The sequence below is a fragment of the Elephas maximus genome, chromosome 8, assembly GCF_024166365.1.
Source record: "Elephas maximus indicus isolate mEleMax1 chromosome 8, mEleMax1 primary haplotype, whole genome shotgun sequence".
Taxonomy (NCBI): domain Eukaryota; kingdom Metazoa; phylum Chordata; class Mammalia; order Proboscidea; family Elephantidae; genus Elephas; species Elephas maximus.
Window position 1 is genome coordinate 92,242,382 of NC_064826.1, and position 22,342 is coordinate 92,264,723.

The following is a 22,342-nucleotide window of genomic DNA, read 5'->3' on the forward strand; positions in this document are numbered from 1 at the left end:
ACATAAAAAGCGTTTATAACAGGGCTGGGTACATGATCAATACTGAACAACAGTTAGCTTTTAATGCCTTATTTGTTACTATACCAAGAAGCGTTCAGCCCAAAATTACTTGCTTCAGTATGTTGGTAGAGAACACAATGAGTGTTTGAAAGATGACTCCTTAGTTCCAAATCCAGAGGTTTCCCAGTGTCTTAGTTTCTGAGTGCTGCTATAACACAAATACCACAAGTGGGTGGCTTTAAAGAATAGAAATTTATTTTCTCGGTTGTGAAGGCTAAAAGTCCAAATCAGGGTCTCTGCTGTGTCAGTTCCTTCCTTGCCCTGGGCGTTCCTTGGTTGCTTGGTGATCCTCACATGGCATCTGTCTTCCTCCTTGTGTGTGTGTCTCTGTGTCCCTTCTGTTCTTTTATAACTCAGAAGTGATTAGATTTAGAACCCACCCTACTTGGATATGACCTAATTAACATAAAAAGGAAAGCTTATTTCCAAACAGGATCATATTTATAGGTGTGTGGGCCAGGATTTCAATTCTTATTTTGGGGCAACACAATTCAACCCATAATGCCCAGTATAGGTCTTCTAGACAGAGTATACAATCCCAGCATAATTTTGCACAACTACCAACTGAAGGGTTTTAATCAGGGAGAACCCTGGTCCCTGGGTGGTACAAGTGGTTAATGCGTTTGTCTGCTAACCAAAATGTCGGAGGTTCAAGTCCAACCAGAGGTGCCTTGAAAGAAAGGCCTAGCAATCTACTTCCAAAAAACTAGCCATCAGAAACCGTGTGGAGCACAGTTTCACTCTGACACACGTGGGGTTGCCATGAAGTGGAATTGACTCTTGGAGGTGGGGGAAGAATAAGAGGTGAGAGCAGAAACAGGAGAAAGTGACGTTATAGAATCTTAGGAGGAAAAGAGCTTCAGGGAGTAGGATCGGCAGACCAGTAACCAGTTGCCGTCAAGTCATGGCTACCCCATGTGTGTCAGAGTAGAGCTGTGGTCCACAGAGTTTTCAGTGGCTGATTTTTCAGATTACCAGGCCTTTCTTCTGAGGAACTGCTGGGTGGACTGGAATTGCCAATCTTTTGGTTATCAGCCAAGAATGTCAACTCTTTATGCCACCCAGAGACTCCAGCAGACAGCAGTATCAAAAATGGAGGAGAAATCTCTTCAGATGAAAATGGTAATTAAGAGGTCCCTGATGCATGACATGAATGAGAGGGAAGGAGGGGAAACAGCCAAACATAGACTCTTCTTTCAGTTTCACATCTTCAGGGCTCCTTAAAGCTGTACTTCTTGCCTATCCCTGGATGCTGTGAATTTTTTCTAATTTCTTACGAAAGCTACCTTAAGTGGATCTCTCTTCTTAACGAACACGAGAGCCTTGATGAAGACTCCGCTTGGGCTCAAAGAAATACAGGGATGTTTCCTTGCTTTAAAGCACCAAATAGTAACCTGAGCTCCAGAATGAGATAAGGAGTCCTGCTGGTGCAGCAGTTATGAGCTTGGCTACTAACCAAAAGTTTGGTGGTTTGAACCTACTCAGTGGTTCTACGGGAGAAAAACCTGGTGATCTGGTCCTATAAAGATTACACACTAGAAAACCCTAGGGGGCAGTTCAACTTTGTCACATGGAGTCAGTATGAGTTGAAATCCACAGCACTTAACAATAACAAACAGGCCGAGCTGCCTGGAGGAGAAAGAAGATGATAGGTTTGTCCTTCCCTTTCAGGGGGCAGCATGTCATCCCTGGGACACATAGCCAGGGATGGATACCCAGGCTGTTGTGGCTCAGGCACTTTGAAGTGAGATCTTTCCCCATCCATAAACCGGCAATAATGACAGCATCTCCCTAACAGCCTTAGGAGTTCTAACGGAGATGCTAGTTGCAAAGCCCATGGCTCAGTGTCTGGCATGGGGTGAGTGCTCAAAAGTGGCGAATGAACAGTAGCTAAGTGCTCACTGAATAAATGGTTTAATTAGTATTGTCTTTCTGAAAACATCAAGTCCCCACTTGGGCGGTGGCGCTGAGAAGGTGAGCCCCTGACACCTGCTGTGAAAGTGACACCAAGTCCCTGACACCGGGAAATCCTTCACATCAGATAAGACAAACAACAAGCACTCAGGCACTTAAAAAAATAAACCTCCAGACAGCCTGATAGTTCTTCAGTATCAGGAAACCCATAGTGTTCCTCTGAGGAAATGGTCCCCATGCTATCGCCAAACCAGGCTGCCTGAGCTATCGGGGCCACTGGTCAAGGTCACCGTCAATTGTGAAAACAACATTGTTCTGGGTTGTAGGAGAGGCCACGCCAAAGACTAATGGGCCTGTAAGCAGAGCTTGCCAGACAAAGGAGAAAGGGCCAGGCATTTATGTCTTTGGATCCAGAGCCCACAAGTGTGGCCACCATCCTCCTTCACAGCTCCCGTTTCACTCCCACTCTCATCCCATGGATGGCCATGTCCTGTCAATTGATTGTACATCCTGAGTGCCTCACACCTACTCCCTTCCCTGCCCCTGCCCTAGGCCAGCACGCCCAGCTTCTCAGCTGAGCTGTTACTGCCCATTCTCGACAGGCATGCCTGCCTCCAGCTTGCCCTGTCCCCCCTCCATAGCCCTCTTAGTTATCTAGTGCTGCTGTCACACAAATGCCACTAATAGGTGGATTCATTAAAGAACAGGAATTTATTCATTCACAGTTCAGGAGGCTAGAAGTCCGAAATCAGAGCACTAGGCTGTAGGGAAGGCTCTTTCTCCGTAGGCTCTGAGGGGAAGTCCTCGTCTCGTTTAAGCTTCTGTTCCTTGGTTCCTTGGCGATCTTCATGTGGTGTCTGTCTACCCCCAGTTTGTGTTTGCTTGTCTCTGTGCTTAATCTGCTCTTTTTATATCTCAAAAATGTTTAGGTTTAAGACACACCCAACACTGACATGGCCTCGTTAACATATCAAAGAAGATCTTAGTCCCAAATGGGATTACATCTATGGGTATAATGGTTAGGATTCCAAAACATATTTGGGGGGAACACAATTCAACCTGTAACACCCCTCTCTCCACTTCCCCTTGCACACACTCACCAGGGACTCCTTCTGCCACACAGGTGTGACCAGGGTAAAACCAAAAAGATCAAGTCAAGGATTGAATTGTGTCCTCCCAAAATGTGTGTCAATTTGGCTAGGCCATGATTACCAGTATTTGTGTGATTGTCCACCATTTTGTCACCTGATGTGATTTTCCTATGTGTTACAAATCCTATCTCTATGATGTTAGTGTTTATGATGTTAATGAGGCAGGATTAGAGGCAGTTATGTTAACGAGGCAGGACTCAATCTATAAGATTAGGTTGTGTTTTAAGCCAATCTCTTTTGAGATACAAAGGAGAGAGGCAAGCAGGGAGACATGGGGACCTCATACCACCAAGAAAGTAGTGCCAGGAAAAGAGCATGTCCTTTGGACCCAGATCTCTGTGTTGAGAAGCTCCCTGACTGGGGAAGATTGATGACAAGGACCTTTCCCCAGAGCCAACAGATAGAGAAAGCTTCCACTGGAGCTGACACCCTGTATTTGGATTTACAGCCTACTAGACTGTGAGAGAAAAAATTTCTCTTTGTAAAACCATCCACTTGTGGTATTTCTGTTATAGCAGCCCTAGATAACTAAGATACCTCCTGTGCATGTAAAAACTGGGCAATAAATAAGGAAGACCGAAGAGAATTGATGCATTTGAATTATGGTGTTGGCAAAGAGTATTGAATATACCACGGACTGCCAGAAGAACAAACAAATCTGTCTTGGAAGAAGGATAGCCATAATGCTCTTTAGAAGCAGGGATTGTGAGACTTTGTCTCACATACTTTGGACATTTGTTGGGAGAGATCAGTCCCAGGAGAAGGACATCATGCTTGATAAAGTAGAGGTCAGTGAAAAAGAGGAAGACCTTCAACGAGATGGACTGACACAGTGGCTGCAACAATGGCCTCAAGCATAACAACGATTGTGAAGATGGCGCAGGACAGGGCAGTGTTTCCTTCTGTTGCACACAGCATTGGTATGAGTCAGCACCAACTCAACTGCACCTAACAACAACATCATCCCTGAATTCTTCCTCTCATTCATGTCCTGAATCTACGTCACCAGCAGGCTGGGCTCCATTCCCCTAAGCACATATGATCTCATTTCCTAATGGCTGCTGGGGTTAAAGACCCCTGCCTGGACCAGCCGTTGTTTCCAGGGGCCTGGGTAGGGGACCAGGCCAGGGCCAAGCCGTGCATTTGCCGAATGGCTCTTCTCAGATTGCAGCAGCTCCAGGGCACGTCTGGCTCTGGCTTCTGGTCTCTGCCAGAACTCATGACCCCTTCTGACATACACTTCGGGGCCCTGCCAAGTCTCAAGAGTCTCCTTTGCTCAAGTGGGTGCTTCCTCAGCCTCCTTCTCCCCAGGGCTCCTCCCTTGGCCCTTGTCTGCAGCGGCCTCTCCTCCCCAGGTACTCCTGTGGAGTCCCTGGGCTGTAGGTCGCCCCACTGGGGGCAGAGGAAAGGACAGGCGTCTGCTGACAGGGCTGCCCAAACACTCCTCACAGTGTACACTGTCCCTGGCTTGTGTCTTCATGTGCACAAACTCACTTCCCTTTTTTGTCCTCAGGCAGCTGCAGCCTTCAAACACCCACAGGACCCACTGCCTGACCATGGCCATTGCGGACATTCTGTGGCGGGCTGGGGGCCAAGAGAGAGCCGTGGTCACACTGTAAGTTGCTTGAAGGGCTCTTTTGCTACCACTCAACCTTGGGCTGGAAGAGCCTCATGCAAGCTGGCCATGCGATTTCCTGTGCTTGGGAAGCCATCTTCTGACACGGGCGTCAGGATTGTGTCTGCTCGATCCTCTCAGACCCTGCCCTGTGCCATGTACCACATGAGAGGCCAGTGAGTTGGCCTGAAGCTGTGGGCAGCTCTGGACTGGGAGCAGGGGCCCAATTCCCCACACAGCTCTGCCAACACCCTCTCTGGGCTCTGATGGTCACCTCAGAGTGGATGGTCGTATCTGCCGGGCCTTCCACCCTGGGGTCCTGTGGGCCAAAGTGTCTAAGAAAACCCTGACCCTAGCAGCCCAACTCTCTCTATAGTTCTCTGATTCTGGCGCCTTGGAAAAACAGCCTCCAAGACGGACCCGGCCCTTAAATCACTGATATGTACTGTTCTCCCCATGCCTCAAAGCACTCCCATTTGCTTTCACTGGGACACCCAGTCTATGAGGGGAAGGCACAGAGAGGCGAGCAATGGGTGAGGGATCTCAGGCTCTGGATTCCACTGCCTAACCCAGTGCCCTCTTTGTGGGGCACTGTCCCCAGGGTAGTTTGCTGGCTCTTTGGCCTGACCCTTCAGAGTGGATCAATCAGTTTGTCCCAGCCATGTGGCTAAGCTTTAGTAAAGGAGGTCACTTTTGGGATCAAAGACCACAGCCTGGTAAGCGTAGTGGTCAGTATAACATAGTGGTTAAGAGAAGGGACTCTAGAGTCAGACTCCCAATGCTGTTACTTAGTGGCTGTGTGGCTGCAAAATTTACTTAACTTCTCTGTGCCTCATCAGTTTACTCATCTGGAAAAGGGGATAACAATAAATATAACTTTATGTTGTTGTCAGAATGAAATGAGTCATTACAAATAAATGATATCTAATAAATGATTTTCAGTTTACATCATTTATCAGTGTAAATAAATGATGATGAACATGAAGTGCCTGGCACGTACTAAGTGCCATGCGAGTATTTGATACTAACAGCATTATCAGTATTGACTAATTAAGTACTTGTCTTTGGTGCTGATGTTGCAGTTAATTTATTAACCCAAGCCCTTAGGACTGGAGCAGCAGGCCTGAGAGTACATGGGGTGGGAATTCAATTTCTCCCTATTTTACAGATGAGGAAACAGTAGTTCAGAGAGGGGCAGTGGTTGGTTCAAGGCCACACAGCAGGCCAATGGCACAGGGGCCCCAAGTCCTGCCCTACGTCTAGTGCAGGTTAAACAGATGCCACATGGGGTGGGTGGGAGCTCAGAGAGGTCAGAGGCTGGGATTCCTCATGTCCCTGAAAACCATGGTCAAGCCAGCATGGAATCGTGGTTGTCAGTTCTGGGTTAGAGCCAACCTTCCTACTTCCAGGGCACGGGGACTGGTGAATATTCCAAGTACTTCCTCTGTTGTAGTTTTTCCATTCCTTTTTTTTCCACTGCTAGTAGAGTTCTCTGGACCCAGCTTAGTGGCTGAGTTCAAAGAGGGGAAAAACGAGAAGCCCTGGGCTACGTTCTTTTCTCAGGAGCCACCTTCTGGTTTGTCCTCATTTAACGTAACAGCACATGTGGTTTTGCCCTGGCTGAAGGGCACGTCTCCGCTCTAGGTGCAGGTCTCATACTTCTCCCTTTCCTTTTTAGGGCTTCGGGAACACAGCAGTTCAGTCCAACGGGGAAATACAAAGCAGATGGAGTCTTAGAAACAGTACGGCTTTCTGGAAAATTATCACGCAACCTTTGGCTTTGTTTGGGGACGGTCTCCTTTCATTTATAAGTAAATCCTTCATCAGCTGGGATGGACCAGCCCTCCCTCGCTGCAGGACAGGCCCTCAGAATCCTCCGCCTGGGGTTGGGTGGGGACAGAGGGGCGGGTGGCTTTGGGGACAGGTTCGTGCTACAATTGGCTATATTGCCCAAAGGCTGACCAACTCCTTGTTATGGGGAGGTTCTGCAGATCAAGAAGTTCCACGGGCAGTTTGTACCTAATGCCTTTTGTCCGAACCCCAGGCTTCTCTGTGTCCCTCTTTGTATTTCTTTAGCTCCTCTCTGGGATTATTATGAGGGAACCATGGGGTGTGTAATGGAGAAGGAGAGACAGTTTAAAGGTGGGAAGAACTTGGTAGAACAGCTCTCCAGCCACGAAGTCAGACCTAACCCTTGGGCAGATTTGCCAAAGGCCAATGTTTATATGACAAAGTAAGAAGAAAAAAAAAAAAAAGAAAGAGAAGTTTGAAGAATACCAAAAAAAAAAAAAGTGCATTTTTTTTTTTTTCACAAATTAACCTCCTCTTTGCTGAGAGCTTTTGTTTTAACTAGTTTGTTTTGTTTGACCTAGGTTTGGGCACGTGTGTCTGTAGGACCCTAATTAAGCCTCACTTGGTTGAATGTTTTCTCTAAAAGTGTTTTCTTCCTGGTCTGTCTGGAAAAGCAAAGGTGACCCCTAACTCCTGCTTCCTATGGCATTGAACTCAGGGTGCTGCCTGTTGAGTTTTGACCCTGGCCTGGCCATTGTGGTTTGGATGCCCTTTTCAGATACCAGTGACTGGCCCACAGGGCATGGCTCTCTCTTATTGGGGTCATGCAGGATGCTGGGTCCTCTGCTCTAATCCCACGATGTCTTGAATCCTGGGGACTTGAAGTGTAGGCCTGCGCAGGGCTGCTGCGGGGCAGACTCAATCCCAGCAACCCCAGCTGTGCTGGGCAAGGCTTTCAGTTGCACACAGATGTGGGTGTGCCTCCCTGCCCTGAGGGTGCTATTCTCTAACTGCCAGTGACTCCCGAGTAGGGATTGTTGGTTAGTGAAACCAGAGCCCCAAGGGCTGACCCAGGATGGGCCAGGTCTGGGGGTCTAAGGCTGTTCACCCTGTGTGTTTGTTTCTCCTCAGCTCATGCTCTACAGCCTGACCTGCTACGAGGAGCTTGTGACATTTCTTCAGCAAAGCATTCATCAGGTAATGGTGGTTTGTTTTTACAGGTTGGGCATCTTTAAACCTTTTGATTTCTTTCTGGAAGAGACCCTGGTGAACTGGAGGCTGCCCCTTGCCCCCACTGGGAAGGAGCTGGTGCTGGCTCCTGAGCACATGGCTGAAGGCACTGGGTGATTCTGGCAGGAGAAGGGTGGACTTCTGAGTAGGAGGCCAACCTCTGCCATTGCTTCCATGAGGCGAGATCCTAGACACAGGATGCCAACCAACAGGGCTGCAGAAAGCAGAGCTGGGGTGGACTGGGTGGGTTGGGATGAGGGGGAAACAGGTATTAGACGAGAGCTATAAGGGCTTTCTGTCTGTCCACGTGGCAGCGGGCACCTCTGGCAGCAATGGGCTCTATCCCAGGATGGGGCCAGGCACTAGCTAGAGAAGGGAAGAGAAATGAACTCTTGGGCACTGCTGGAGGTCTGAGTTGTGTTGAAGCAGCTCCTGCTCAGTGCAGGACCTTGCTTGGTGCCCCCGGGGAGGCAGGGCTGGGCCCAGAAGGCCTAGGGAGCGCCCAGTCGGCTAGAGGAGATCCTGGCTATGACCGGGGACAGAACATAGTCAGGACCTGAGTGCAGCTCACTCAAACGGCTGTGGGAATTCAGAAAAGGGCTGTAGCATCGCTGACTTTGTGGAAGCGAGAGGTGTACCTTCCCGGGGTAAAGGACATAGTATGGAGCTGGCCAGCCTGGGTTTGGATCTAGGTGACATCTCTTACTGCCTCTGTGACCTACCTACTTAACCTTTCTGTGCCTCAGTTTCTTCTGTAAAATGTGCATAATAACAGTGCCTACCTCACAGCATGTGCAAAGGGCCTAGGACAATTGTGCCTTGCTTGGTGGGCTCGATAAGTGCTAGCTCTGGGTGTTGATATTATCATCATCATTGTTATGATTAATGAAGGGCAACCTTGAAAGCTGGGCTAGTTATGGACATGCAGAAATGAGAGGGAGAGCATTACTGGGTGAGCCCAGGTCAAGAGACCAGATGACCCCTGTGATCCTGTCCAGCTATAAAGTCTCATAATTCTGACATTCACTGTGTCAAGATGGAAGGAAAGAAAGAGGGTTAAGCCATTCTCTCCCAGTGTATAAGCACACTCTCTCTTTCTCCTCTTTGCCTTTCCCTCAGCATTCTGGGGTGTGGAATCCGCTCTTTTAGGCTGCAGGGTGCATGAGGAAAGTTGGTGGTAAGCTTGGAGGATAGGAGGACTTGTTGGATAGGGGACCAGGCAGGTAGGAGGTCACTGAAGGCTGATCTACCTGAAGGCCTCTCACCCCAGGGCTATCACTGAGGCTGAGGACTCAGCCCAAGGAGAGGCTGGGTGCCCTGGCACAAACATACAGGTTGGGATGACTTCCTTTTAGCACTGGCTATTCCATCCAGACTTTCAGTGGTGGGCAAGGGCTGTGGTGTGGGGGGAGGGATCCTGGCCAAAGCATCAAGTGGCCTCAGCTGGGCTGTCATTTGGTCCCTGCCCCTGCTCTCTGTGGCTCTTCACCTGAATAGCTGGTGGGCTGTCCCCTGCTGTCACTGTGTGCTCCCCACCTGGCCCAGAGTGGCAGGGGTCCCGGAGCAGGGGCTCAGGGACCTCTCTGGCCTATTCCTCCATCACATGTGGCCTTCTGAAGATGGAACAGTGGTCAGATAACTTTCAGCTCTTACTGTCATCTTAGTTTCCTGGTGCTGCTATAACAGAAATACCACAAGTAGATGGCTTTAAAGAACAGAAATTATTTTTTCATAGTCCAGGAGGCTAGAAGTTCACATCGGGGACTCAGCTGTGTTGACTCTTTTCTTATCAGTAGCCTGTTTGTCTTAGCTATCTAGTGCTGCTGTAACAGAATTACCACAGGTGGATGGCTTTAACAGAAACTTATTTTCTCACAGTTTAGGAGGCCAGAAGTCTGAATTCAGAGTGTTAGCTCTAGGGGAGGGCTTTCTTCTCTATTGGCTCTGGAGGAAGGTTCTTGTTTCTTCTGAGCTTCTCTTCCTGGGTGATCTTCATGTGGGTTGGCATCTCTCTTCCCCCATCTCTGCTTTGCTCCCTTGTTTAATCTCTTTTAATCTCAAAAGAGGTTAACTCAAGATACACCCTACACTAATCCTGTCTCATTAACATAGCACAGACAATCCGTTCCCAAATGGGATTATAACCACAGGCATAGAGGTTAGGACTTACAACACGTATTTTGGGGGAGCATAATTCAATCCATAACAGTGGTCACTGGTGGTTCCTTGGCTTGTAGAGGATCCTCACGTGGCACGCGTCGTTCCTATCTGCTTTTCTCTGTTCCCAATCTTTTCTCTTTATAATTGAAAGTTATAAAGGCTTAGGACACACCCTACACTGGTATGGTCTCATTAACATAACACTAGCTTGCATTATGGAAAGTAATTACATCACATCCACAGGTATAGGGGTTAGGATTCCAACACATATTTTGGGGGGACACAATTCACTCCATAACATTGTCTAACTGTGGGCCTTAAAGAAGAACTTTAAACACATGGGAAAGACTGTTTCTGAAATTAAGTTCTAGGCAATCTAAATAAGCAGCAAGGAAAACTACCGTTAAATGCGTCAATCCACTGAGACCCAAGCAAAGCCTGTCAGCATCCATGTGCAGAATTCGACCAGGAAGGCAGGACCCGGGAAACCTGTGTTCACACCATCAGGGGGAGGCAGGGTGTGGAGTGAGGCCAGGACAGGGGAGTGCCTTGTGAGACTTCTGGGCAGTAAAGGAGGGGCTTGGTGGTGATGGCTCAAATGACCCAGAGTTCTCAGCTGCTGGCGTGCCCGCTGCTGGCGTGCCCACTGCTGGCCCCAGGTGGCCTCACAGCACCAAGGCCTTCTGTAAGAGGGGGCCTCCTTCCTCTGCTCAGCCTGTACCCCAGGGTTGTGCTGAACCCCAAGCAAGACAGTGACTGTGAAGGGGTTCTGAATGCGGGAACTCAGTAGGAATAACAACCTTCCAGGGTGAGGGAGCCATCTTCTTTCTGTAATGCCTCTGGGCTCCAAGGAGCTCCCCCTTCTGGGTCCCGCTGTGGTCCCTAGGTGCAGACGGTCGATATTTGGCCCTCTTCGCCCTGGAAGGCGATGTTTTTCCCCTTGCAATTTAGTTTGTATTTTTGCTGGAAGTGGTGGCGCTGCCTCAGCACTACCCTAACCAAATTCATTTTCCACAGCCTGGGCCTACAAAGAGTTCCTCATGCCCAGCCTGGGAATGAACACTGGATGGTCTCTGCCCAAAATAAACAGCCTCCTTGCTGTGGCTTCATTACCACTTACCCCTCGGGAGAGGTATCTGGCAGGCCCCATACAAGCTGGGGTGGGGGGCTCTCCTCTGCCTCAGATTGGAGCTACTTGGTGGGCTCAGACCTTTCCAGGGCCACAGACCCAGGCGGGAAGAACGGCCCGTCCTTCCCCAGTGGCACCAGACCCTTTCCCGGACCTTGCCTGTGGTTTCTGGCCCAGTTGCCTGCCTGGGCCTGCTTTTCAGTGCAGGCGAGTTGGCCTGGGGCCTCCTGTGTCCTGGCAGCTTGAATTTGATAACTTTAAATAAATGTTTTTAAAGCAAGATGGGATATTGGTGCCATTCAGCTCTGTTTCACCAAGGGCCAACAGAGGCCATTTCTCCACCGCCTGCTCCCTCACTTAACCATGTGGAATGGAGGGACATGACCAGGCCCAGGCTAGGTCTCCTTGAGGGTTTTCCACGGGCTGTGGAAATCGCTGGCATGTAGCAGTTATAATGTTGTTGATGGGTACCTTTGAGTAGATTGCAGCTCATAGCAACAGCGTGTTATAGAGAAGAACTGCCCCATAGGGTTTTCTAGGCTGTAATCTTTACAAAAGCAGATCACCAGGTCTTTCTCCTGTGGAGCTGTTGGGTGGGCTTGAACCGCCAACCCTTTGGTTTGCAGCCAAGCACTTAACTGTTGTGCCCACAGGGCTCCTTCACAGTAATAATACCCCACTACATTTACATAGAGAGTTAGCGCTTACAGCGGGCTTCTGGGTCCACGACTTCATTGCGGTCCTGAAAGTAAGTGGACATGGCAGGCATGGCAGAAGGGAAACAGACTGAGAAAGCTGCTTCTCCAAGATAATGTGTAAGTTAGGGGCAAAAGTATGTAGGCATTACAGAAGGGGAAACAGACACAAAGCAAGCTTTGCAACTTCCCCAAGGTACCATGAGAGTCTGTATTGGAGTTGTGACAAGGGTGATGGTGGCCTAAGTCCTCCCAGGCCTGTGTCACCCTGTGCAGTTTTCAGACTACTTCCACAGACACTGTCTCATAGTATGTCCACAGTAACCTGAGGAAACATGCAAGGTGGGCGTTCAGATCCTTGCTTTGTAAATGGGGAAACTGAGGACAACAGAAGCAAAGTAACTGGCCCAAGATCACAGAGTTAAGATACGGTTGATTTAAGATTCTGGTTTATTCATTCATTCCATTTCTACTTCCGAAAAGATTTGAAGTTGCGTATATGAAACATGACGTACTCAGGGCTCTTCTGTGCACCAGCCACAGTAAACTTGCCCTCTCTTTCCCCTGGTCCTTTGCAAGAGCTTTTCCTCTTGCCTGGAACCGCATTCCCCTCTCTTCTCATGCCTGCTTGTCCCTTCGGTTTCTGTTTAGACACCATTTCCTCCAGAAAGCCTTCTTTGGCAGACTCCCCCCCGCCCCCGAACACAAAAATTGTGTTACTGACTCTTCCTGTATGTTTCCAGAGGACCCTGTATTTCCTATCAGAGCAGAGCCCCTTCCCTACTCTTTTCGAGTTGCTTATTCTTTCTTCCTTGAGTTACTACCCCATAAGGGCAGATCCACGTCCACCTGCCTCACAAGTATAACCTTAGCCTGGAGGATCTGCTTGGCACAGGAAGTGCATTCAGTGAATTTTTGTTTTTGAATGACTGATGTACTGATGAATGAATTAATGAATGAAAAGAAAGACTGTATTTTGAAGAAGAAAAAAGATAATTTTTTCCGAAGATTGAGTTCAAAGAGTCACCACGGTTGAGCACCCTATTAGGCTCTGAGCTTCCTGGCAGCCAAGGGAAAAAAGGAAAACATGACAAATTACACAATTCTCATTGACTGTTCTAGTATTGACAAGAAATTGATTACACAGATCTTCACTTAAGGAGCCCTGACTATTGTAACAGGCAGCATCTCCAACCACAGTTTACAAGGAGTAGTATCATTTCCAAAGAGGAATGAGTGAGGCCTTCATACTGACTTGTAGCTGGGGAAAGGTGTTTCTCTGGGGAGCAAGAGTGACATGGTCCATCCTGGTAGGCTGTAGCAGGTGGGCTTACTGGACTGAGGGCAGTGCAGAGCCAGTGTAATGCTGACAGCTAACACAGGTGCCAGGCCCTGTTCTATTAACTCACTCAGTCTTTGCAATAATCTGATGATGGCAGATACTGTTATGACTCTTGTTTTACAGATGAGAAGACTGACAAGTTAAGGTCCGTGATCACCTAGCTAGGAGTGGCAGAGCCAGGATTTAAGTCAGGCAGCCAGGTCCAGGGTCTGTGCTTCAAGCCAGGGACAGGACTGGGGGAGGCAAGTGAGGTGCTTACCTCAGGTGCAAGATTTAAAGGCGTGCCAAAAAACTCAGTCATCAAGATAAATAATATTTTAATGAAATATTTAAAAAATCAAAATTAACTGAAAAAATCCTTGATGAACAAAATATCAAAAAACTAAAAAAGGACAAGACCCATTCCTGCGTGTACACGGCTCACCTTGCTCACTTCACCCAGATCCCAACTCTGCTCTAAACATGCTCTCTGCTGCTCTCAGGCAGCCCAGCTCTCGAGGGTAAGGGGCTTGGAATCGGATGGACCTCCCCTGGCAGCCCAGCTGTGCTGCTGACAGTAACAGTAGTTCTTATCTCATAGGTCAGTTAGAAGTTCTAGATGTGACAATGCATGTTTCATTTTTTTAAACTGTGCTTTATAGGAAGGTTTACAAAGCAAATTAGTTTTCCATTCAATAGTTTATACACAAATTGTTCCATGACATAGGTTGCACTCCCCACAATGGGTCAGCACTCTCCCCATTACCACCCTGAGTTCCCCATTTCCATTCCTCCAGTTTTCCTGTCCCTTCCTGCCTTCTCATCTTTGCGTCCGGGCAGATGTTGGCCTTTTAGGCTCATGTAGATGATTGTTCTAAGGAGCACTTTCCTCACAGGCATTATTGTTCCTTTTATAGGCTTGTCTGTTATTTGACTAAAAGGTGATCTCCAGGAATGGCTTCAGTTCCAAGTTAGAAGGGTGTCTAAGGGCCATAGTCTTGGGGGTTCCTCCAGTCTCTCTCAGACCAGCAAATGTGGTCTTTTTTATGAATTTGAATTTTGTTCTATATTTTTTTTTCCTCACTCTAACCAGGACCTTCTATTGTGATCCTGATCAGAGTGATAGGCAGTGGTAGCTGGGCACCATCTAGTTCTTTTAGTCTCAGGCTGGTGAAGGCTGTGGTTCCTGTGATCCATTATTTCTTTGGACTAATTATTTCCTTGTATCTTTGGTTTTCTTCACTCTCCTTTGCTCTGGATGGAAAGAGACTAATAGTTCTATCTTAGATGGCTGCTCGCAGGCTTTTAAGAGCCCAGACACTACTCACCAAAGTAGGAAGTAGAAAGTTTTCTTTATGAACTATGTTTATGCTAATTGACCTAGATGTCCCCAGGACCTATGGTCCTTAGCCTTCAAGCCCAGTAACTCAGTTCTGTGAGGTGTTTGGTTATGTCTAGGATGTTTCCATGACTGTGCCCCCTGTGTGTTCTGTTATATATATGAACATACATGCGGGATATACAAATATGTATGTAGAACTATCCACAGCCAAACCTATATAGGCACATGGGTGTACTCCCATACACCCTCGCACACCTATTTGGCATACATATCTACCTATGTATCCACTCACAAACTATTGTTTGTTGCTATTGTTATATATTATAGCATTTACCTTCATTGCCTTTTATTCTTATGTACCCTTGCCTTGGTTATGTTGTGCTGACTCCCCCCATATTGTGTACTGCCTTTTCCTTCACCAAAGTTAACATCTGTCTATTGTCTAGTTAGTGATTCTCCCTCCCTCCTCCTCCCAGCCCTGTTGTTGTCGTTAAGTCCCTCGGAGTCAGTTCCAACTCATAGCGACCCTATGTACAACAGAACAAAACACTGCTGAATCCTGCACCATTCTCAGTATTTGCTGTTTGAACCTATTTTTGCAAGAACTGTGTCAGTCCATCTCGTTGAGGGTCTTCCTCTTTTTTGCTCACCCTCTACTTTATCAAGCACGATGTTCTTCTCCAGGGACTGGTCCCTCCTGGTGACATGTCCAAAGTACATAAGACGAAGCCTCACCATCCTTCTTCTAAGGAGAATTCTGGCTGTCCTTCCAAGACGGATTTGTTTGTTCTTCTGGCAGTTCATGGTATATTCAATATCCTTCACCAACACCATAATTCAAAGGCATCAATTCTTTTTCAGACTTCCCTATTCATTGCCCAGCTTTTGAATGCATATGTGGCAATTGAAAATACCTTGGCTTGGGTCAGGTGCATCTTAGTCCTCAAAATGACATCTTGTTTTTTTTAACACTTTAATAAAGAGGTCTTTTGCAGCAGACTTGCCTAATGTAATATGTTGTTTGACTTCTTGACTGAGACTTCCGTGGGTGTTGATTATGGATCTAAATCAAATGAAATCCTTGACAACTTCAATCTTTTCTCCATATATCATGATGTTGCTTATTGGTCTAGTTCTGAGGATTTTTGTTTTCTTTATGTTGAGGCATAATCCTTACTGAAAGCTGTTGTCTTTGAGCTTCATCGGTAAGTGCTTCAAGGCCTCTTCACCTTCAGCAAGCAAGATTGTGTCATCTGCATATCATAGGTTGTTAGTGAGTCTTTCTCTGATCCTGATACTGTATTCTTCTTCGTATAGTCCAGCTACTAGGACTGTTTGCTCAGCATACCGATTGAATAGGTGTGGTGAAAGGATACAATCCTGATACACATCTTTCCTGATTTTAAACCATGCAACATCCCCTCATTCTGTTTGAATGACTGCCTCTTGGTCTATGTACAGGTTTCTCATGAGCACAAGTAAGTGTTCTGAAATCCCATTCTTCATAATGTTGATTCGTTATGATCCACACGGTCGAATGCATTTGCATAGTCAATAAAACACAGGTAAACATCTTTCTGGTGTTCTCTGCTTTCAGCCAAGATCCATCTGACATCTTCAGTTATATCCCTTGCTGTATGTCCTTTTCTGAATCTGGCTTGAGTTTCTGGCAGTTCCCTGTTAATGTACTCCTGCAACTGCTTATGAACTATCTTTAGCAAAATTTTACTTGCACATGATATTAATGATATTGTTTGATAATTTCCGCATTCTGTTGGATCACCTTTCTTTGGAATGGGCACAAATAAGAATCTCTTCCAGCCTGTTGGCCAGGTAGCTGTCTTCCAAATTTCTTGGAATAGATGAGTGAAGAGTTCCAGCATTGCATTTATTTGTTAAAACATCTCAATTGTCATTCTGTCAGTTCTTGGAGCCTTATTTTTCACCATCGCCTTCAGTGTAGCTTGGACTTCTTCCTTCAATACCATCGGTTCTTGATCTCAGGCTACCTCCTGAAATGGTTGAACGTTGACCAGTTCTTTTGGGTAGAGTGACTCTGTGTATTCCTTCCATCTTCTTTTGATGTGTCCTGGGTTGTTCAATATATTCCCGGTAGAATCCTTCAATATTACACTTGAGGCTTGAATTTTTTTCTTCAGTTCTTTCAACTTGAGAAATGCTGTGCGTGTTTTCCTTTTTGGTTTTCTAACTCCAGGTCTTTATGTATTTCATTATAATACTTTACTTTGTTTTCTCCAGCTACCCTTTGAAACTTTCTCTTTAGCTCTTTTACTTCACCATTTCTTCCATTCGCTTTAACTACTTTAAGTTCAAAAGCAAGTTTCAGAGTGTCTTCTGACATTCATTTTGGGTTTTTCTTTCTTGTCTTTTAAATGACCTTTTGCTTTCTTCCTATATGAAGATGTCTTTCCACAACTCTTCTGGCCTACAGTCATTGGTGTTCAATGTTTCAAGTCTATAGGGTCTCTAAATTCAGATGGGATATACTCAAGTTTGTACTTTGGCTCTCGTGGACTGGTTTTAATTTTCTTCAGCTTGAGCTTGAACTTTTATATGAGCAATTGATGATCTGTTCTGTAGTCAGCCTCTGGCCTTGTTCTGACTGATAATATTGAACTTCTCCATTATCTATTTCTACAGATGTAGTCAATTTGATTCCTGTGTATTCTATCCAGCCAGGTCTACATGTATAGTCACCGTTTATGCTGTTGAAAAAGGTTTTCGCAATGAGTAAGTCATTGGTCTTACAAGATTATATCATTCGATCTCTGGTGTCCTTTCTATCACCAAGGCCATATTTTCCAACTTCTGAACGTTCTTGTTTGTTTCCAACTTTCGCATTCTAATCACCGGTAATAATCAATGCATCTTGATTACATGTTTGATGGTAACCATCAAAAAATATTTCTGTGTGTAAACCTTTTCTTCACTATTTTACAATATTTGTCCTTTTGTGATTGACTTATTTTACTCAGCATAAATGCATTGGTGTTGAGTTGATTCTGACTCATAGTGACCGTATAGGACAGAGTAGAACTGCTCCATAGGGTTTCTAAGGAGTGGCTGGTGGACTTGAACTGCCGACCTTTTGGTTAGCATCTGTAGCATGCTGTAGTTCTTAACCACCATGCCACAGGGCCCCACACTCAGCATAGTGCCCTCCAAATTCATCCATGTTGTGAGGTGTTTTTTGGATTTGTCATTATCCTTTATCATTGCATAGTATTCCGTTGTGTGTATATACTACAGTTTATCCATTCATCTGTTGATGGGCACTTATGTTGTTTCCATAATTTTGCTATAATGAATAATGCTGCAGTGAACATGGGTGTGCATATGTCTATTCATGTCATGGCTCTTATTTATTTAGGATATATACCTAGGAGTGGAATTGCTGGTTCATATGGTATTTCTAACTTTTTAAGGAAGCTCCATACCATTTTCCATAATGGTTGTACCATTTTACATTTCCACCAGCAGTGTATAATAGTTCTAAGATTCCCAAAACCTTGCAAGTGTGTATTGTTTTATGTTTTTTTGGATCAGTGCCATTATTGTCAGGGTGAGATGGTATCTCAGTGTAGTTTTGATTTGCAAGTCACTATGAGTCAGATTTGCCTCGACGGCAGTAGGTTAACAATGGCTAATAATCACAAGCATTCCTTCATGTGTATGTTAGCCACCTCAGTGTCTTCTTTGGTGAAGTGTCTGTTCATGTCCTTTGCCCATTTTTAAATTGGGTTGTTTGTCTTTTTGTTGTTGAGGTCTTGAAGTTTTCTATAAATTTTAGAAATTAGACCCGTGTCAGATATCATAGCAAAAGATTTTTTCCCAGTCTGTATGTTCTACTTTTACTCTTTTGTGAAGTCTTTTGATGAGCATAAGTGTTTATTTTTTAGGAGATTCTAGTTATCTAGTTTATCTTATGCTGTTTGCACTTTTAGTTATGTTTGTTATTCTAATTATGCCATATATTAAGGCCCCTAGGATTTTTCATATTTTTTCTTCCATGATCTTTATAATTGTAGATTTTACATTTAGGTCTTTATCCATTTTGAGTTAGTTTCTGCATAGGTGTGAGATATGAGTCTTGTTTCATTTTTCTTCCCCACTTAATGGACTTTGACCCTTTGTTGAAGATCAGCTGTCCATAGGTGCATGGATTTACATCTGGGTTCTCAGTTCTGCTCTATTGGTCTAAGTGTCTCTCGTTGTACCAGTACCAGACGTTTTGACTACTGTGACTGTATAGTAGGTTCTGAGATTGAGGAGATTGAGGCCTCCGACTTTGTTCTTCTTCTTCAGTAATGCTTTGCTTATCTGGGGCCTCTTTCCTTTCCGTATGAAGTTGGTGATTAGGCTTTCCATCTCATTAAACAATGATGTTGGAATTTGAATGAGGATTGCATTATGTTTGTAGACCACTTTGGGTAGTATTGCCATTTTCACAATATTAAGTCTTCCTGTCCATGAGCATGGTGTGTTTTTCTATAAGTCTCTTTTTGTTTCTTGCAGTGGCGTTTTGTAGATTTCTTTGTATAAGTCTTTTATGTCTCTAGTTAGACTTACTCCTAAATATTTCATCTTTTTGAGGGCTATTGTAAATGGTATTGTTTTTCTGATTTTCTTTTCAGAATTCTGTTCGTGTAGAGGAATCCAACTGATTTTTGCATGTTGATCTTATACCCTGCCACTTTGCTGAATTCTATTTGTTCCAGTAATTTTCTTGTGGAGTTTCTGGGATTTTCTATGTATATGATCATATCATCTGCAAATAGAGAGATATTTTTACCCCTTCCTTACCAATTTGTATGCCTTTTATTCCCCTTTCTTGGCTTATTGCTCTAGCCAGGACTTCCAGTACAGTATTGAATAAGAGTAGTGATAAGGGGCATCCTTGTCTGGTTTTTGTTTTCAAGGGAAATGCTTTTGGTCTCTCTCCATTGAGAATAATGTTGGCTGTTGGTTTTGTATATTGGCTCTTAATTATGTTGAAGAATTTGCCTTCTATTCCTATGTGCTTAGAGTTTTTACCAAGAATGGGCGTTGGATTTTATCAAATGTGTTTTCTGCACTGATTGAAATGATCATGTGATTATCATTCTTTGTTTTATTCATGTGGTGATTATGTTGATTGATCTTCTAGTTTTGAGCCATCCTTGCATACATGGTATGAATCCCTCTTGGCCATGATGTATTATTTTTCCGATATGCTGCTGTATTCTGGGTTACAATTTTGTTGGGAATTATTGCATCTATATTCGTAAAGGATGTTGGTCTATAATTTTTTTTTTTTTTTTAGTGGTACCTTTGCCTGGTTTTAGTATCAGGGTTATACTGGCTTCAAAGAATGAATTCAAGAGTACTCCTTCCTTTTCTATGTTCTGGCATACTTTGAGTATTATATTATTGGTGCCAACTCTTCTCTGAATATTTTATAGAATTCTCCAGTGAAACTGTCTGGGCCAGGGCTTTTTGTTGTTGTTGGGAGCTTTTTTTAAATGACCTTTTCAACTTCTTCTTTTGTTATGGGTCTGTTCAGATTTTCTACCTCAGTTTGTTTTAGTTTGTGTAGATAGTGTGTTTCTAGAAATTCTTCCATTTCTTCTAGATTTTCAAATTTGTTGGAGTGTATTTTTTCATAATACTTTTATGATCCATTTTATTTCAGTTGGTTCTTTTGTAATGCCGCTCATCTCATTTTTTATTTGGGTTATTTGTACCTTCTACTTTTTTTTCTTTTGTCAGTCTGCCCAGTGGTTTATTGATTTTATTAGTCTTTTCAAAGAACTATGTCTAGTCTTGATTCTTTCGATTGTTTTTCTGTTTTCCGATTCATTTATTTCTGCTCTAATCTTTATTATTTGTTTTCTTCTGCTGGCTGTGGGCTTCCTTTACTGTTCTTTTTCTATTTGTTTGAGTTGTAGGGTTAAGGTCTTGATTTTGGCCCTTCTTTTTTGATTTTGGCCCTTCTATTGCATTTATTTCTGTAAATTGACCTCTGAGCACCACTTTTGCTGTGTCCCAAAGGTGTTGGTATGTTGTGTTTTCATCCCTGTTTGATTCTAAGAACACTTCTTATTTCATTTTTAATTTCTTCTATTATGCAATGATTTTTAAGCAAAGCATTATTCAGTTTCCATGTATTCGATGTTCTTTTTCATGTTTTTCCTGTTACCGATTTCTAATTTTATAGTGTTGTGATCTGAGTAGATGTGCTGTATTCTTCTGATATTTTTTGATTTATTGAGGCTGCTTTGTGGCCTAGAACATGTTCTATTCTGGAGGATGATCCAAGTGAGTTGGGGAAGAATGTGTATGTGCTGTTGAATAGAGTGTTCCATATATGTGTATGGGATCAAGTTGCTTGATGGTGATATTTAGATCTTCTGTATGTTTGTTGAGTTTCTTTCTAGTTCTGTCCTTTCTCGAAAGTGGTGTGTTAAAGTGAATTGTCTGTCTTCAGTTTTGTTAGTGTTTATGTTTTTTGGAGCTTTGTCATTGGGTGCATAAATATTTATTAATATTATAGTTACATCCTCTTTTGCTGATTGACCCTTTAATCATTATATAGTGCCCCTCCTTGTTTCTCATGTTGGATTTTGCTTTAAGGTCTATTTTTGTCAGAAATTAATACTGCCACACCTGTTCTTTTTTCGCGACTGTTTACTTGATATATTTTTCTTCATCCTTTGATTTTTAGCTTATTTTTATGTTTGTGTCTACAGTGTGTTTCTTGTAGGGAACATATTGACAGGTCATTTTTTTTCATCCATTCTGTTTCTTGACTGGTACATTTAACCCATTTACATTCAGTGTGATTATCAATAAGTGTGAATTTACTGCTGTCATTTGGTTGTGCTTTTTTTTTGTGATGATGACGGTTTCTTTGTTCCACTTACTTTTCTGTATTGAGTTCTTTTTGTTTATGGATTTCCTTTTCATTTCCTTTGTTGTTGTTTATTTTGTGTTTGCTGAGTCTTTATGGTTTTCTTCTTTTTTATTTTAGTGAGTAGGTTAATTTTCTTTGTGATTACCCTGAAATTTACCCTATCTTCCTAAGTTTAAAACAGTCTGTTATAGCTTGATATCGCCTTGACTTCCTCTCCATGTGGAAGTTCTGTAGCTGCACCATTATACCGCCTTTTATTTTGAAGCCAGTAGTTGGAGTCTGACCCTGAACAAGTGCGAGGAGGGCCACTCAAGGTCTGGTCATGTGGGGGAACTCCTGCTGATACTCTGTTGTTCCACTGCCTCATGTGTGTCACCCATTCTGGAGGTCAGGAACCACCGCTTTTGAGTATACCTTACTCTGGATCCTGACTCCCTCCATGCTCTGTGGATAGCAGGATCCCTGGAATTCTCCCTTTCCTGTGTTTTCCTTCCTTAGATTTGAATCATGATCTGCTCAGCTTACTTCTCTCTGGGTGTGTTTATATAGTTTCTCTATCTCTTATGAGCATTCTGTGAAGTTTCCTTCCGGTATGCCTCACCTGGGGTTGCTGCTGGCTTTGTCCCAAGATGCCCAGGCTGAGCCAGGATGCCTGGAAGAGCCCCTCTGCTCTGTACCACTCCTCTTTGTCTGCGTTCATTCAATTTTTTCTTCCAGGCAGTGTTTGATTCAGTTCTTTATCCTTCCTTTTTGATGTTCAGGGTTCCAGGATTGTTATCTGCATGTTTCACTTTGAATCTTGGGTCTTTGTTGTAGAGGGATGGTATGGTGGGTCTGACTAGTCCACCATCTTGGCTTCTCCCTGCCAATGCAAGTTTCAGACACTTGCACATCAAAGTAATGGAGGCTGCCCCTGCTGTGTATTGACAGCTTGGAGAATTCAGTGGGTGCAGATGTCTCTGTGGGCCCACATCACCATTCAAGCTGGTGGCTCCCCATCTTTCCAGGGGTCAGAGCCCTA

At 44.5% G+C, this 22,342-nt stretch overlaps 1 protein-coding gene across 2 annotated transcripts in view; it reads left to right on the forward strand.

Annotated features, from left to right (window-relative positions):
• The window catches only part of MINDY4 (MINDY lysine 48 deubiquitinase 4), a 158,354-nt gene that overhangs the window by 89,526 nt on the left and 46,486 nt on the right, over window positions 1-22,342 (forward strand). For both annotated transcript variants that reach the window (XM_049893532.1, XM_049893531.1), the window contains exons 10-12: window positions 4,639-4,740; window positions 6,419-6,482; window positions 7,663-7,728. In XM_049893532.1, the coding sequence (XP_049749489.1) occupies window positions 4,639-4,740; window positions 6,419-6,482; window positions 7,663-7,728 (232 nt within the window). The remainder of the gene's footprint in view (window positions 1-4,638; window positions 4,741-6,418; window positions 6,483-7,662; window positions 7,729-22,342) is intronic.